This window comes from Mauremys mutica, chromosome 15 (assembly GCF_020497125.1).
Source record: "Mauremys mutica isolate MM-2020 ecotype Southern chromosome 15, ASM2049712v1, whole genome shotgun sequence".
Lineage (NCBI taxonomy): Eukaryota > Metazoa > Chordata > Testudines > Geoemydidae > Mauremys > Mauremys mutica.
In genome coordinates this window covers 9,493,918-9,512,212 of record NC_059086.1, presented here as the reverse complement: position 1 = coordinate 9,512,212, position 18,295 = coordinate 9,493,918, and the positions used below count along the sequence as shown (strand labels likewise).

Here is an 18,295-nt window from a genome sequence, read left to right as displayed (position 1 = left end):
CTACAAAGAAAGAGGAGAGAGGACAAGAGCTCCCTTTCACCCAGGAGGCGATTGACAGTGTTTGTCTCAGGAACAGGAGATCACAACCAAGCCTGGAGTAAAACCCTGGAAGGACTGTGGAGTGGGCGTTGCTCTACCAGACAGAAAAGTATCTCGTTCAGTGAGTCTAGGCTCTAGTCAGCATGATATGATTTTATTGGCCATGGAACAATTTCTTTCCAACCCTTCACCTTCCTACCCCTCAAATCTCTACGCTCTGTGAAATCACTTGTCCTTGGTGTGACCATGAAGGGATCCAGAGCTGTGTGTTGATTGTGGCAGAGATGGGAGGAGGACCTGGTTACCTTGGGATCGTGGTCCTTTGGGGGCAGCAGATCTATGACTGCTGTGAATGCCCAGCCAGAGAAGGACTGGATGCTGCAGAGGGACGCTCAGAGGCCTGAGGGGCGAAGTGTGCCTATTTCCAATCTGGAGGGAGGTCACCCCCTCCCCAAGGCCTGTGTGGCCTGTGGCCGAGGCAGTTGGGGAGCAGTCCCCTATCGGGAACAGACAAGGATTCCTCATGCTAGGGGCACATGGCACCGCACTGGGGATTTAGGGCCATCACAACTGCCCTAGTGACACCCCCCTACCTGCAGTACAAACCCTTAGCACCATAACGGGGCACTGGAGTCAGCACTGACTCAGACAGGAGACCTGGCTCTCTGCTGAAAGCTTTCCAGCCTGATCCCTGTACCACCCACAGTGACATAATGGATGCAAGTTACCTGAGCACACAACACCGGCATCTTCTCTGTGGGTACAGTTATTCTGTCCCCAAGGCCGAGCCCTGCAATCGGAGAGCACAGCTTCTGTCCCTGTGCAGTTGACGTCATTCAGCCAGATATGGTCAGATCCTTGCCCAAATCGAGCCTCTCCTGGGGCTGATAATGCTGTCCCACAGCCCAGCTGCCTGCACACGACTCCAGCATCCTGTAAGTCCCAGCTGTCATCACACATGGTTCCCCACTGCTGATTGTGAAGCATCTCGACCCTCCCAGCGCAGTGACTCGGGCCGTTCACCAGTCGGAGCTGAGCCACTTCTGAGATTCCAGAGTCTGCAAACACCCAAGGGAAGAAACACTCAGGGAGGTTCCTGTGCATATGATCTCTCATGTCGCTGGAGAACGTAGTGCCTCCTGCAGACTAATCTCACTGGTCTCTGCACACAGCAACTGCCTGTCAAGGCTCCCCATCACTAACCAGACTAATCACTTGGGCAATGTTGAAGTTTGACCACTCCCCTCCCAGCCAGCTCTCACCTAGCTAGGCTGTCACCTAGTTAGGCAGACTGGACGGCAGTCTGTTCTACTGCTCCCACTAGAGCACTTAGAAAGATCACCCCCCGCACTGCAGGCAGGAACCTCCTGGGGAGCAGATTTACACCCTCACTCCTGGCGCTGGTATTCGCTCCAGTGTGATACTGTGCAGTGCTGCGGGCCAGACGCTGACATAACTATCTTGGTGATTGGGAGCTGAACACAGTCACCTGTATCATTAGTTGTTGCCTTAGCCTGACATCAGCATCGAACTTACATGTGTTGGCTCCATAGCTCCCTGAAAACGTCACCCAGAGTCAATCCCCCTTAGAACTGCCTGGAGCCCAATGACGCGTGGCAGGAACCTGCTTCACACCAGGCTGACAATGGATCCAACCAGTGCAGAGGCAATGCACACTTCCTACAAGTAGATCGCTCCCCTCCTGAAGCAAACACCTTCCCCCTCATCACTTGCCATGACTGACTTGGCAACATCGTTTTGTGGCAGCCATTGCTGCTCTCGTGTCTAGTGCTGCCAGCCCAGTACCAATCTCAGATGAATGATGACAGAGCTGGGCTGACAGCTGTGTCCTCACACAGGGGCAGCAACTCTGGGATAGAGAGACTGCCGTGCTGATGGATTTTCAGAAGCCCTAACTTGTATCTGCCCATTTACAACCTGGGACGCTGATCCTGGGCTAGGCTTAATGGGCCTCTGACTGGATTGGCCACAGGAATTGCTGCAATGCAGAAACGTGGCTTAGCCTGATCATCCCAGTGTGCCTGTGGGGCAGCAATACAGACAGTCACAGGTGGTGGAGCAAAGCCCCGTTAGAAGACTGGACCTTGAGGATGCACAGTCCGATGGCTGAACAAGCTAGAGGTGAGCAAGGTCAGAATGAGCTCTCCCCTGACAGCTAGTGATGAGCTGGGGAGTGGGAAAGGCTTCAGGACCAGACTGTGTTTATATAACACACCCATTCTGCCTAGGTATCCAGCAGACAGAGCTGTGTTGGCTGGTGCTGGGTTACAAATCACTGTAGTACCTGAATACAGGGTAGTGAAATGTTGTTGTCCTGATTCTCTGAGTAAAGGGCAGCAGAACTGTGCTTAACCTGCCCTGACTGAGGGGTTCCCCACAACTGAACTGAACTCACTAACCAGGGGGCTCAGACACCAGACCCCTATCAAGAGTGAGAGGGGGTGGAGATGGATGTTCCTGCTGAGGGGTGTGGGCTCTGTGTAAGGGGTTTAGACATGGTTTAATCTGCCCTTCAACACTCTTCAAAGATAGAGTTAATGAAGGACAACAAAGTGAAGTCTCCAGATCACAGGCACTGGTTCTAATGGGGAACTCCTGCCATCTGCTGGGAGAGCAATACAGCAGTGCATAGACAATCTAGGAAGTTTTTGAAGAGTGTTGGGGACAACTTCCTGGTACAAGTGCTGGAGGAACCGACTAGGGGCTATGCTCCTCTTGACCTGCTGCTTACAAAGAGGGAAGAATTGGTAGGGGAAGTAGAAGTGATGGCAACCTGGGCAGCAGGGACCATGAGGTGGTTGAGTTCAGGATTCTGACAAAAGGAAGAAAGGGGAGTAGCAAAATATGGACCCTGGATTTCAGAAAAGCAGACTTAGACTCCTTAGAGAACTGATCTCCTGGGAGGCTAATATGAGGGGGCAAGGAGTCCAGGAGAGCTGCCTGTATTTTAAAGCACCCTTATTGAGGGTGCAGGAACAAACCATCCTAGTGTGCAGAAAGAATAGAAAATACGGCAGGCAACCAGCTTGGCTTAACTGTGAAATCTTCAGTGAGCTTAAACTCAAAAAGGAAACTTACAAGAAGTGGAAATTTGGACAGTTGACTAGGGAGGAGTATAAAAATAGAGATGGGAGGAATATAAAAATATTGCTAGAGCGGTAATCAGGAAGGCCAACACGCAATGGGAGTTTCAGCTAGAAAGGGATATGAAGGGACAAGAAGGATTTCTACAGATATGTTAGCAACAAGAAGGTTGTCAGGGAAAGCATCGGACCCTTCATGAATGGGAAAGGCAATATAGTCACAGATGATGTGGAAAAAGCTGAAGTACTCAATGCTTTTTTTGCCTCGATCTTCACAGACAAGGGGAGCTCCCAGACTGCTTTCCTGGGCACCACAGTATGGGGAGTAGGTGAGCAGCCCTCAGTGGTGAAAGAACAGGTTAAGGACTATTTAGAAAAGCTGGACATGCACAAGTCCGTGGGTCCATATATAATACATCCAAGGGTGCTGACGACGCCCCCCACTTACATGCAGCCACCTCTGGGGTAGGACCGGGAAGCTGAGAATAACAGGACAGGAAAATACTTAGGCTGTGTAGGGCAGGAAGTGAGGAAGAATTGCATCTCCTGTGTCCAGCTCTTGGGAAATTTATAACTTCAGGACTAATTCCCTGAAATTCAAATCCGCCGGAACACACTGATTAGGAACCGGACTCTTGAGAAATTGTCCCTGGATTTTTAGTTTGAGTGAGCAGCTGCAGGCTCCGTTGACAGCAAATCCAAGCAGTGGAAGCTGCAGTTCCCCAAGTCCCCATTGTGCCGCATAGGAGTCTGGCCCAGAGATAACTAGACACCAACCTGCAGAGGGCACAGGGATGCCTAGGGTTATATGGGGATCCGCTGGGTGAGATATATGCACAATAGCTCCCCAGAGGTGGCATATGAGGTCTCTACCAAGAGCCAGCAGTCCACTGGTTGACCTAATGGGGACAAAGTGTTTGTATGGCACATAATTGAAGAGAGATGTAAAATGTAGAATATGAGGCTCCAGAAGTGTTGAAGTGAAGCTTATCACCTGCGCCATGGTAATCCCTTCGGCTGAGCCAATCAACACATAGAACAAAGCACAGGTGTGGAGACAGGCTGTATTCACTGTCTGGGCCCAGTGGGGACCTGAGAATTTACACAGAGAAAAGACCCTCAGCACAAGGTCTCCAAAGAAAGCCCTCCTCTGGGAAGAGACAATGGTCTGTACCTACAAAGAAAGAGGAGAGGGGACAAGAGCTCCCTTTCACCCAGGAGGCAGCTGATAGTGTTTGTCTCAGGAACAGGAGATCACAGCCAAGCCTGGAGTAAAACCCTGGAAGGACTGTGGGGTGAGTGTTGCTCTACCAGACAGAAAAGTATCTCGTTCAATGAGTCTAAGCTCTAGTCAAAGTGGTATGATTTAATTGGCCATGGAACCATTTCTTTCCAACCCTTCTCCTTCCTACCACTTACAAGAAGGAGGGATAGCTCAGTGGTTTGAGCATTAGCCTACTAAACCAAGGCTTGTGAGTTCAATCCTTTAGGGGACCACTTAGGAAACTGGGGCAAAATCAGCACTTAGGCCTGCTAATGAAGGCAGGGGACTAGACTCAATGACCTTTCAAGGTCCCTTCCAGTTCAAAGAGATTGGTATATCTCCAATTATAATTTTTTTTTTTAAATCTCTACACTCTGTGAAATCACTTGTCCTTGGTGTGACTATGAAGGGATCTAGAGCTGTGTGCAGATTGGGGCAGAGATGGGAGGTGGAGCTGGTCACCTTGGGACCCTGTTCCTTTGGGAGCAGCAGATCTGTGACTGCTGTGAATGCCCAGCGGGACAAGGACTGGGTGCTGCAAGGGGACGCTTGGAGGGCCGAGGGGTGAAGTGTGCCTCTTGCCAACCTGCAGAGCCATCACCCTCCTCCCCAAGGCCTAGAGGGAACGGCTTGTGTGGTTTGCAGCTGAGAGAGTCGGGGAGCTGCCCCCCCCCTGTGGGCACAGACAACACTTCCTCATGCTAGGGGCCCATGGCACTGCACTGGGGCATTAGGGGCCAGCACAACTGGAAACGGAGAGCGCCCCCTATTGACACCGTCATACCTGCAGTACAAGCTCTTAGCACCATGCTGGGGCACTGGAGTCAGCGCTGACTCAGACAGGAGAGCTGGGTCTGTGCTGAAAGCTTCCCAGCACGATCCCTGCACCACCCACAGTGACTTGATGGATGCAAGTTACCTGAGCACACAACACCGGCATCTTCTCCGTGGGTACAGTTATTCTCTCCCCAAGGCCGAGCCCTGCAATTGGAGAGGGCAGATTCTGTCCCTGCACAGTTGATGTCATCCAGCCAGATATGGTCTGACCCTTGCCCAAATCGAGCCCCTCCTGGGGCTGATAGCACCGTCCCACAGCCCAGCTGCCTGCACACAACTCTGGCATCCTGTAAGTCCCAGCTGTCATCACACACGGTTCCCCACTGCTGGTTGTGAAGCACCTCAACTCTCCCAGCGCAGTGACTCCTGCTGTTCACCAGTCGGATTTGAGCCACTTCTGAGATGTCGGCATCTGCAAATACCCAAGGGAAGAAACACTCAGGGAGCTTCCTGTGCATCTGATCTCTCTTGTTACTGGGGAACGTAGGATCTCCTGCTGACGGATCTGACCGGTCTCTGCACACAGCAACTGCCTGTCAAGGGGTCCCCACCACTAACCAGGGTAATCACTTGGGCAATGTTGAAGTTTGTCCATTCCCCTCCCAGAACCAGACAGCTGTTACCGTAGGCACCAACTTTCCAGGGCGCAGGTGGGTGCACACATCCCCCAACCCCCACGCTGACTCCACCCTTTACCTGCCTCTGCCCCGCCCCCAATCCAACCCCTTCCCCAAAGTCCCTGCCCCAGCTGCACCCCCTCCCTGCCCTTATTGGACCCCTTCCCCAAATCCCCACCCTGGCCCCGCCTCTTTCCCAAGTACGCTGCGTTCTCCCTCCTCCCCCCCTCCCTCCCAGCCGCAAGAAACAGCTGTTTCGTGGCACAAGCACTGGGAGCTGGGGGGGAAAGCAGGAATGCGGGGCGCTCAGGGGAGGAGGCAGAGATAAGCTGGGTTGGGGGGCACCCCGGAGCACCCACGGAGTCGGCACCTATGGCTCTCACCTAGCTAGGCTGTCACCTAGTTAGGCAGACTGGACGGCAGTCTGACCTACTGCTCCCTCTAGAGCACTTTAAAAGATCACCCCCCGCACTGCTGGCAGGAATCTCCTGGGGAGCAGATTTACACCCTCACTCCTGGTGCTGGTATTTGCTCCAGTGCGATACTGTGCAGTGCAGCGGGGCAGACGCTGACATAAGCATCTTGGTGATTGGGAGCTGAACACAGTCACCCATGTCATTAGTGGTTGCCTTAGCCTGACATCAGCATCGAATTTACATGTGTTGGCTCCATAGATCCCTGAAAACGTCACCCAGAGTCCATCCCCCTTAGAACTGCCTGGAGCGCAGGGAAGCCTGGCAGGAACCTGCTGCGCACCAGGCTGACAATGGTTCCGACCAGTGCAGAGGCAATGCACACTTCCTACAAGCAGGTCGGCCCCCTCCTGAAGCAAACATCTGCCCCCGCGGTTCCTTCTGACTTCCCATGACTGATCTGGCAACATTGTTTTGTGGCAGCCATTGCTGCACTCGTGTCTAGTGCTGCCAGCCCAGTACCAGTCTCAGATGAATGATGGCAGAGCTGGGCTGACAGCTGTGTCCTCACAGAGGGGCAGCAACTCTGGGATAGAGAGACTGCCGTGCTGATGGATTTTCAGAAGCCCTAACTTCTTTCTGCCCATTTACAACCTGGGATGCAGATCCTGGGCTAGGCTTAACGGGCCCCTGACTGGACTGGCTGGAGGCACTGCTGCAATGCAGAAACGTGGCTTAGCCTGATCTTCTCAGTGTGCCTGTGGGGCAGCAATTCAGACAGTCACACGTGGTGAAGCAGAGCCCCATTAGAAGACTGGACCTTGAGGATGCACAGTCAGATGGCTGAACAAGCTAGAGGTGAGCAAGGTCATAACGAGCTCACCCCTGACAGCTCTGTGAAATCACTTGTCCTTGGTATCACTATGAAAGGATCTAGAAATGTGTCTTGATTCAGGCAGAAATGAGAGGTGGAGCTGATCCCCTTGGGACCCTGTTCCTTTGAGTGTATCAGACCTGTGACTCTTCTGAATGCCCAGGAGAACAGGATCTGGGTACAGCAGTGGAATGCTCAGAGGGCCGAGGGGTGAAGTGTGCTTATTGCCAACCTGGAGAGAGGTCACCCCCCCACAAGGCCTAGATGGCACGGCTTGTGTGGCCTGTGGCCAAGGGAGTCGTAGAGCTGTCCCCCAGCGGGCACAGACAAGGCTTACTCATGCTAGGGGTCCATGGCACCACACCGGGGCATTAGGGACAGCACAACTGTAAAGGGAGAGCACCCACTACTGACACTCCTCTACCTGCAGCACAGGCCCCCTAGCACTGCACTAGGGCACTGGGGCCAGCACTGACTTCAAGGGGAGAACGTTAGCGTCCCCTACTGAGCCCCCACACCGCTTCCTGCAGCATAGGCCCATAGAACCACAGAGGGCAATTAGGGTCAGCATAGACTGAGAGGAGAGCGCCATATTGCTCCCTGAAGCACAGGCACCAAGCACCATGCTGGGGTCAGCACTGGCTGTGAGGGGCAAGGCCCCATAATAAGCTTCCCACCCTGCTCCCTGCAACACACACGGTGGTAGATGAGTTACCTGAGCACACAACACTGGCATCTTCTCCATGGTTACAGTTATTCTCTCCCCAAGGCCTAGCCCTGCAATCGGATAGGGCAGCTTCTGTTCCTGCGCAGTTGACATCATCCAGCCAGATACGGTCTGATCCTCGCCCAAATCGAGCCCCTCCTGGGGCTGATGATGCCATCCCACAGCCCAGCTGCCTGCACACGACTCCAGCATCAGTTATGTCCCAGCTGTCATCACACACGGTTCCCCACTGCAGGTTGTGAAGCAGCTCGACCCTCCCAGCACAGCGACTCGGGCCATTCACCAGTCGGAGCTGAGCCACTTCTGAAATGCCAGAATGTTCAAACACCCCAAGGGAATAAACACTCAGGGAGGTTCCTGTGCATCTGATCACTAGTGTCACTGATGAACTTAGGGCCTCCCACTGATGGGTCTGAACAGCCTCTGCAACAGCCTGTTAGGGGTTCACTCCCTGTCAATTAATCACAGTTAACTCATGAGATTAACTCAAAAAATTAACTGTAATTTAAAAATATTATTTCAATTTATCGCAGTTTTAATCGCACTGTTAAACAATAGAATACCAATTGAAATTTATTGAATATTTTGAATGTTTGTCTATGTTTTCAAATATATTGATTTCGGTTGCAACACAGAATACAATGTGTACAGCGCTCACTTTATATTATTACTGTTGAAGTTGTTTTATCCGGCATGTTGAGGGAATGGGGGGTGCGGGTAAATGAAAATTGCCGGTTAACTAAGAGGCAGGGAGTTTGGGTGCGGGAGGGAGTGCGGGGCTGGGGGTGCGGAGGGGGCTCGGGGCAGGCAGTTGGGGTGCAGTATAAGGTGCAGGGTGCCAGATCCGGTGGCCACTCACCTCGGGCAGCTCTCCACAAGTGGCAACTTGTCCTGGCTGCTCCTAGGGGGAGGAGAGGCAGGCAGCTTGGCGCTCTCCCTCCTTCTGCAGGCGCCGCCCCCGAAGCTCCCATTGGCCATATTTCCCAGCCAATGCGAGCTGTGCAGCCAGCACTGGGTGGGAACAGCTCACAGAGCCGCCTAACGCACCTCCAGTTAGGAGTAGCCAGAGCCCGGGACAGGTCACCACTTGAGGAGAGCCATCCAAGGTGAGCGGCCCCCGGATCCTACACCCTGCACCCACTCCCACCTCCTAAGCCCCCTCCCACAACCAAGTCCATGTCAGAGCCCACGCTCCACACCCCGTCCTGCGCCCCAACACCCTGCCGGCCCTGCGCCAACCGGACTATAAACTGGCATTTCAATGAAGATCAGAAAAGCCGATATATAGAGCTTTCCGGCTGGTGAAGTGCCAGGAAAAAAAAGCTTTTACTGTATTTTGGGTTACAAATATTAGCACTGTAAAAGTGGTAAAAGAAATAGTATTTTGCAATTCACCTCATACAAGTACTGTAATGCAATCTCTTTATTGTGAAAGTGTAACTTACAAATGTTGATTTTTTTTCATTACATAACTGCACTAAAAAAAATGCAAAACGTAGAGTCTACACAGCCTCTCAGGCCTGGTCTACACTAGGACTTTAATTCGAATTTAGCAGCGTTAATTCGAACTAACCGCTCAACTGTCCACACCAGGAAGCCATTTAATTCGAACTAGAGGGCTCTTTAGTTCGAATTCGGTACTCCACCCCGACAGGTGGAGTAACGCTAAATTCGACATGGCTAGCTCGAATTAGGCTAGGTGTGGATGCAAATCAAACTTAGTAGCTCCGGGAGCTATCCCACAGTGCACCACTCTGTTGACGGTCTGGACAGCAGTCCGAGCTTGGATTCTCTGACCAGCCACATAGGAATTGACCCGGGAAAATTTGAATTCCTTTTCCTGTCTGGGCACTTTGAATCTGATGTCCTGGCTGGACATCGGGGCGAGCTCCGCAGCACCTGCAACGATGCAGAGCTCTCCAGCAGAGGAGTCCGGCCAATCCAAGAATAGAAAGAGGTCCCCAGCATGGACAGACCGGGAAGTCCTGGATCTGATCGGTGTGTGGGGCGAGGAGTCTGTGCTGTCGGAGTTGCGCTCCAACAAGCGGAATGCAAAGACCTTCGAGAAGGTCTCCAAAGCACTGATAGAGAAAGGATACAGCCGGGATGCAATGCAGTGCCGCGTGAAAGTCAACGACCTGAGACAAGGCTACCAAAAAGTCAGAGCGGCAAACGGACGCTCCGGAGCCCAGCCCCATGCCGCTTCTACAAGGCACTGCATGCCATTCTAGGTGGGTCTGCCACCACTGCCCCACCAGTGACCGTGGACTCAGTGGATGGCATAGTGAACCTGGACAGTTCCTCCTCGATGTTTGCCGATGGGGAAGATGAGGAAGGGTCTGTGGAGGATGGCGCAGGCGACAGCGAACACAATACAGCTTTCCCTGACAGCCAGGATCTCTTCATCACCCTCACAGAGATCCCCTACCAACCCTCCCCGGCCGTTAACCCGGAATCTGAATCAGGGGAAGGATCAGGCGGTAAGTGCTATAAACATGTAAACATTTATTTTTTATAAAACAGGTATAAAAAAATAGAAATACTATATATAAAATTTTCAATGAAAAACTATATGAAAAGTAGGTCCACACATATAGGGATTGAACAATAATCCTCCAGGGACAATTCAAGAAAGGTCTCATTTAGGTCCTCGAAAAGCCTCCGCAGGAGGTTCCTGGGGAGAGGTGCCTTGTTGGGTGCTCCGTGGAAGCACACTCTTCCGCGCCAGGACATCCTTATGTAGATGGGAATCATCGCCTCCACAAGCATGGCCGCATATGGTCCTGGTCTCTGCAGGGCTTCCCTTAGCATCCGCTCTTTGTGACTCCGAGGGACCCGCATCAGGGTGATCTCATTCATGAAATGCTGCATCTAATTAGGGCAATTAGTGTATTGTTACTGTTGTGAATGGTTGACTTTTACTTTGCATAACAATGACCCTCGCTTAACAGCCACGTGTTGTAGGCCACATAGGAAAAGCATACATTGATCTTTCCCATGCACTGGCGGGAGTGGCTGGAAAAGGGTCAGAGTATATGATTTCCAGATTGCCTTTAGCGGGAGGGCACAGCTATCCATTAACTGATAAGCAGAATGTACTGTAAGGCTTACCAGGACTGTCTGCTAGACGGATTCAGCTGTCTCTCCCCACTTGTCCGCTCTCCTGTGCAATGCCGCAGCCAATGAGAGCGTATTCCGAAATCTCGAACTTGTCCTGAGATCTCGTGAGACTTGTTGCCCTGTATGGTCTTGTTCAGAGAAACTGACTAGACTGTGTTCACTGTTCGCAAACATGTATCTGTTCAAGGAAATCACTTACTTTTCCCATCACACAGCTTCGGCTCTTTCCCGGAATGCCCCGGCATCCCCCTCGCAGAGGCTGGCGCAGATTAGGCGGCGAAAGAAAAAGACTAGGGACGAGATGTTCGCGGAACTGATGGCCTGCTCCAGAGCCGAGGTGGCAGAGCAGAGACAGTGGAGGGAGACCCTATGTCAACAGCATCGCACACACATCGAACGGGAGGATAGGTGGCGGCAGGAAGACCAGCAGGCGACTCAAACGCTGCTTGGGCTAATGAGGGAGCAAACGGACACGCTCCGGCGCCTTGTTGATGTTGTGCAGGACCGCAGGCAGGAGGACAGAGCCCCCCTGCAGTGTATCTGCAACCGCCCTCCCCCGCCAAGAAGTCCTGCCCCCCCCTCACCCAAAAGTACAAGACGGAGGGGCGGTAGGGGCCGTGAGAACTGTCACTGCACCACTGCATAGCGCTAATGTACCACACACTTCTCACGCTATAAATTTGTAGAAGTGCTTCCCTTACAGGCTCACCCAGTCCCAAATCCAAGTTTCATCCCCCCACTGTGTATTAGATTATTAAAAGCTGTTTGCTGTTATTCACTGTTTCGGTCACGTCTTTCGTGTCAGAGGATTTTTTTGTGTATGGGGGGGGAGGGGATTTATAATTGCACGGTATAGCCTACATTACCAGGGTACAGACTTGGGGGCATGATCAACTGCAGGGCACACACACACTGCAGTCAGTAGGCACCAGGGTCACTCTGTGTGGTGTATGCTGCCCCGGGTCATTCTGTGATGTGTATGCTTGTCCAGGGTCCTAGCGCCTGCCACCCCCTTAATGTTAAGGCACGCTGCCCTTACCATGCACTTCCACCGTAGCAACGAGCCTCTCCGCTGCCCTGAGCCCCAGCAAGAGCCCTCATCCACGGACAGATACTCACCCTTCCCCCACACCCCTCACCCCTTCCTACGCCCAAACCCGCAGCCCACTGCCGTCATCCAAACCCCTATCCAAAGAAGGCACCACTCGCCCCTTCCTGCAAACCCACCCCTTCCTGCAATCCCTCCCCTTGATGCACAACCACTTGCAACCGTCCCCCACCCCAGAGACCTATGTAGGAGCAGGAGGATGTCATTCCTCTATGGAACAAGCGGTCTGTACATCAGTGCACACCGTGCCCAGCACAGTATGCGTCCATGTTTCAACACCTGAACAGAAATGCAAAGTAAAACAAAGATTTATTAATAATGAGTGTAACAATTAATTTGCTTTAAAACGTGCTTTGGAAGTGGGGGAAACTTGGAGAACGGGGTATGTAACCGCAGATCGAAATCGACACATACAGACACAGGCCCAGGGTCAGTTTCTCTTGAAAGCAAGTGGAGAGTCATAGGTTACCCTGCTCTCTGAGGAAACTTGCTTTCAAAGCCTCCCGGATACACAGCGCTTCCCGCTGGGATATTCTCTCGGCACGGGTGTCTGGCTGAGCGTAAACTGCAGCCAGGCGATTTGCCTCAACCTCCCATCCGGACAAAAAGGTCTCGCCCTTGCTCTCACAGAGATTGTGTAGCACACAGCAAGCAGCAATAACTACGGGGATATTCTTTTCGCTGATGTCCGAGCGAGTCAGTAAGCTCCGCCATCTCCCCTTGAGACGTCCGAAAGCACACTCCACCACCATTCTGCACTTGCTCAGCCGGTAGTTGAAGAGTTCCTTCTCTCTGTCCAAGGCGCCTGTATAGGGCTTCATGAGCCAGGGCATTAGCGGGTAGGCTGGGTCCCCGAGGATCACTGTAGGCATCTGCACATCCCCAACCGTTATTTTGTGGTCTGGGAAGAAAGTACCTGCCTGGAGGCGTTTAAACAGACCAGAGTTCCTGAACACACGCGCGTCATGAACCTTGCCCGCCCATCCAACGAAGATGTTGGTAAAACGTCCCCTATGGTCTACCAGTGCTTGCAGCACCATTGAAAAGTAGCCCTTTCGGTTAATGTACTCGCTGGCCTGGTGGGCTGGTGCCAGGATAGGGATGTGAGTCCCATCTATAGCCCCACCGCAGTTTGGGAATCCCATCGCGGCGAAGCCATCTATGACGACCTGGACATTTCCGAGAGTCACTACCTTTGAGAGAAGTTGCTCAACGATTGCGTGGGCTACTTCAATCACAGCAACCCCCACGGTAGATTTGCCCACGCCAAAGTGGTTCGCTACTGACCGGTAGCTGTCTGGCGTTGCAAGTTTCCAGAGGTCTATGGCCACTCGCTTCTGCACACTCAGGGCTGCTCGCATCCGGGTGTCCTGGCGCTTCAGGGCAGGGGCCAGCAAGTCACAGAGTTCAAGGAAAGTGCCCTTATGCATCCTGAAGTTTCGCAGCCACTGTGATTCATCCCAGACCTGCAGCACTATGCGGTCCCACCAGTCCGTGCTTGTTTCCCGGGCCCAGAATCGCCGTTCCACACCATGAACTTGACCCATTGCCACCATGATCTCCACGGCGCGGCGTACCCTGCTTTGTGAGAGGTCTGCGCCACTCTGTGAATTCCTGTCCTCACCGCGCTGCCGGAGCCTCCTCGCCCGATTTCTCAGCAGCTGACTGTGGAAGAGGTGGACGATAAGGTGCGAGGAGTTGACAACGGCCATAAGTGCAGCGATGATCTCAGCGGGCTCCATGCTCACAGTGCTGTGGCGTACGCGCTGTAACTGACAAGAGAAGGGCGCGAACAGATTTCCCGCCGGAGCTTTCAGGGAGGGAGGGCGTGATTGACGGTTCAATGACAACAGTTACCCAAAAGCACCCTCGACACATTTTTCCCCCAGGAGGCATTGGGAGCTCTACCCAGCATTCCAATGGGCAGCGGGGACTGCGGGAACTGTGGGATAGCTTCCCACAGTGCACCGCTTCCAAAGTCGATGCCAGCCCCGTTACTGTGGACTCAGAAATTCGAATTAGTGTATTTACTGTGGATACACAAATTCGACTTCATAAGGTCGAATCCACAAATTCGACTTAAGTAGATTCGAAATAGTCTTGTAGTGTAGACAAGGCCTCAGTCTTACTTCTTGTTCAGGCAATCATTCAAACAAGTTTGTTTACATTTATGGGAGAGAACGCTGCCTGCTTCCTATTTGCAATGTCACCCGAAAGTGAGAAGAGGCGTTCGCATGGCACTTTTCCAGGTGGCATTGCAAGGTATTTATGTGCCAGATATGCTAAACTTTCACATGCCCCTTCCTGCTTCAGCCACCATTCCAGACGACATGTTTTCATCATGATGATGCTCGTTAAAAAAGTAATGTGTTGATTTAATTTGTGACTGAAATCCTTGGGGGAGAATTGTGTATCTCGTGCTATGTATTTTACCTGCATTCTGCCATATCTTTCATGTTACAGTAGTCTCGGGTGATGACCCAGTACATGTTTTCGTTTTAAGAACACTTTCACTGCAAATTTCACAAAACGCAAAGAAGGTACCAATGAGAGATTTCTAAAGCTAGCTGCAGCATTTGACCCACGGTTTAAGAATCTGAAATGACTTCCAAAATCTGAGAGGGATGAGGTGTGGAGCAGGCTTTCAGAAGTCTTAAAAGAGCAACACTCCAATATGGAAATTACAGAACCTGAATCACCAAAAGAGAAAATCAACTTCCTGCTGGTTGCATGTGACTCAGAGGATGAAAACGAACATTTGTCGGTCTGTGCTACTTTAGTTTGTTATCGAGCAGAACCCATCATCAACATGGATGCATGTCCTCTGGCATGGTGGTCGAAGCATGAAGAGACGTAAAAAATTTTAGCGCATCTGGCACATAAATATGTTGCTACACCAGCTACAACAGTGCCATATGAATGCCTGTTCTCACTTCCAGGTAACACTGTAAACAAGAACCAAGCAGCATTATCTCCTGCAAATGTAAACAAACTTGTCTCTCTGAGCGATTGGCTGAACAAGATGTAGGATTCAGTGGACTTGTACAATCTCAAATTTTACATTATTTTATTGTTGATTGCAGTTATTCTTTGTAAATCATTCTACTTTTGTAAGTTCAACTTTCCTGATAAGCAGCTGGCACTACAGTACTTGTATGAGGTGAACTGAAAATACTATTTCTTGTGTTTCTTTTTTACAGTGAAAACATTTGTAATAAAAAATATAAAGTGAGCACTGTACACTTTGTATTCTGTGTTGTAACTGAAATCAATATATTTGAAAACGAAGAAAAAATCCCCCAAAATTGAAATAAATGGTATTCTATTATTGTGTAAAGGAGCGATTAATTGTGCGATTAATCATGATTATTTTTTATCTAACAATTAATCATGATTTTTTTAAATAACTTGACAGCCCTACTCCCTACCACTACCATGCAGCCACCTGTGGGGTGGAACAGGATAGATGAGAGACAGGGCACAGAAATTCATGGGCTGTGTAGGAGAGGAAGTGAGGAAGATCCCTGTCTCCAGTCACAGCTGTGGGGGATATTACAGGTTCAGGGACAATTAGCTGAGATGGAAATCACCCGGAGTGACAAGGATAGGAACCCCTCACTTTATAAAGGGATCCCTGAGTGGCTGCAGGATCCATTCAACCCCAAATCCTACAAATGGGGTCTACGGTTACCCAGAGCCCCATTGTGCTGTAGTGGGGCAGAGGAATAAGCGTGATCAGCGATAGGGAGGGTCTCTCACAGAGACACACATACTGCTCCCTGAAGCGCAGGCTGTAAGTGGTGTACTGGGGCCAGCATTGACTGCGAGGGGAGAGCGCCCCCTACTGAGCCCCCATCCCACTCCCTGCAGCAAAGGCATGTAGAACTGTGTGGGAGAAATGGGGTCAGCACTGACACAACAGGAAGAGCGACACTTACTGTGATCATGAACAGGCTCCCTGCAGTACAGGCCCTTAGCACCATGCTGGGGCACTGGGGTCAGCGCTGACTCAGACAGGAGAGCTGGGTCTCTGCTGAAAGCTTCCCAGCCCGATCCCTGAACCACCCACAGTAACGTGATAGATGCAAGTTACCTGAGCACACAACACCGGCATCTTCTCCATGGTTACAGTTATTCTCTCCCCAAGGCCGAGCCCTGCAATTGGAGAGGGCAGCTTCTGTCCCTGCGCAGTTGATGTCATCCAGCCAGATATGGTCTGACCCTCGCCCAAATCGAGCCCCTCCTGGGGCTGATAACGCCGTCCCACAGCCCAGCTGCCTGCACACAACTCTGGCATCCTGTAAGTCCCAGCTGTCATCACACACGGTTCCCCACTGCTGGTTGTGAAGCACCTCGACTCTCCCAGCGCAGCGACTTGGGCCATTCGCCAGTCGGAGCTGAGCCACTTCTGAGATGCCAGCGTCTGCAAACCCCCAAAGGAAGAAACACTCAGGAAGGTTCCTGTTCATCTGATCACTAGTGACACTGGTGAACTTAGGGCCTCCCACTGACGGGTCTGAACAGCCTCTGCAACAGCCTGTTAGGGGTTCACTCCCTGTCAACTAATCACAGTTAACTCACGCGATTAACTTAAAAAATTAATCCTGATTAAAAGAATTTTCAAATATATTGATTTCAGTTACAACACAGAATATAATGTGTACAGTGCTTGCTTTATATTATTACAGTTAAAGTTGTTTTATCCGACATGTTGGGAGAATGGGGGGTGCCGGTAAATGAAAAATGCTGGTTAACTAAGAGGGAGGGAGTTTGGGTGCGGGAGCAGGTGCAAGCCTGGGGGCTGGGGAAGGGGTGTGTGTGGAGCATGGGCTCTGGGATGAAGTTTGGGTGTGGGAGGGGTCTCAGGGCAGTCAGTTGGGGTGTGGGATGGAGTGCGGGGTGCCAGATCCGGGGGCCACTCTCCTCGGGTGGCTCCCCGCAAGTGGCAACTTGTCTCATCTGCGAGGTGGGGGAGGCATGGCAGGCAGCTTGGCGCACTCCTTCCTCCCGCAGGCGCCGCCCCCGCAGCTCCCATTGGCCGTGGTTACCAGCCAATGGGAGCTGTGCAGCTGGCACTGGGGGGCAGCACGCAGAGCTGCCTGACACGCCTCCACTGAGGAGTAGCCGGAGCCCGGGACAGGGCGTCGCTTGGGTGGAGCCCTCCAAGGTGACTGGCCCCCGGATCCTACACCCCACACCGCCTCCCACCTACTAAGCCTCCTCCCACACCCAAAGTCCCTCCCAGAGCCTGTGATGCACACCCTGCGCCTCAACACCCTGCTAGCCACGCACCAACCGGACTATAAACTGGCATTTCAATGAAGATGTATAAAGACTATAAGGTGGATAGAAACCTGGCTAGATTGTTGGGCTCAACGGGTAGTGATCAATGGCTCCATGTCAAGTTGGCAGCCGGTATCAAGCAGAGTGCCGCAAGGGTCAGTCCTGGGGCCGGTTTTGTTCAATATCTTCATTACTGATCTGGGGAATGGCGTGGACTGCACGCACCTTCAACAAGTTTGCAGATGACACCAAACTGGAAGGAGTGGTAGATACACTGGAGGGTAGGGATAGGATACAGAGGGACCTAGACAAATTGGAGGATTAGGCCAAAAGAAACCCGATGAGGTTCAACAAGGACAAGTGCAGAGTTGGACGGAATAAGAGCAGGACGGAATAATCCCATGCACTGCTACAGACTAGGGACCAAGTGGCTAGGCAGCAGTTCTGCAGAAACAGACCTAGGGGTTACAATGGACGAGAAGCTGGATATGAATCAACAGTGTGCCCTTGTTGCCAAGAAGGCTAATGGCATTTTGGGCAGTATAAGTAGGAGCATTGTCAGCAGATCGAGAGATGTGATCATTCCCCTCTATTTGACATTGGTGAGGCCTCATCTGGAGTACTGTGTCCAGTTTTGGGCCCCATACTACCAGAAGGATGTGGAAAAATTGAAAAGAGTCCAGCGGAGGGCAACAAAACTGATTAGGGGGCTGGAGCACATGACTTATGAGGAGAGGCTGAGGGAACTGGGATTATTTAGTCTGCAGAAGAGAAGAATGAGGGCGGATTTGATAGCTGCTTTCAACTACCTGAAAAGGGTTTCAAAAGAGGATGGATCTAGACTGTTCTCAGTGGTAGCAGATGACAGAACAAAGAGTAATGGTCTCAAGTTGCAGTGGGGGAGGTTCA

The 18,295-nt window shown here is 51.8% G+C and overlaps 1 protein-coding gene across 1 annotated transcript in view; it reads right to left on the bottom strand.

The window, feature by feature from the left end:
* Positions 1–18,295, bottom strand: part of LOC123350247 (deleted in malignant brain tumors 1 protein-like) — a 271,642-nt gene that overhangs the window by 232,106 nt on the left and 21,241 nt on the right. Inside the window, exons 5-7 of the mRNA XM_044988732.1 lie at positions 16,197–16,526; positions 5,327–5,656; positions 768–1,097 (exon numbers count right to left, since the gene is read on the bottom strand). Coding sequence (XP_044844667.1) covers positions 768–1,097; positions 5,327–5,656; positions 16,197–16,526 — 990 coding nt within the window. The remainder of the gene's footprint in view (positions 1–767; positions 1,098–5,326; positions 5,657–16,196; positions 16,527–18,295) is intronic.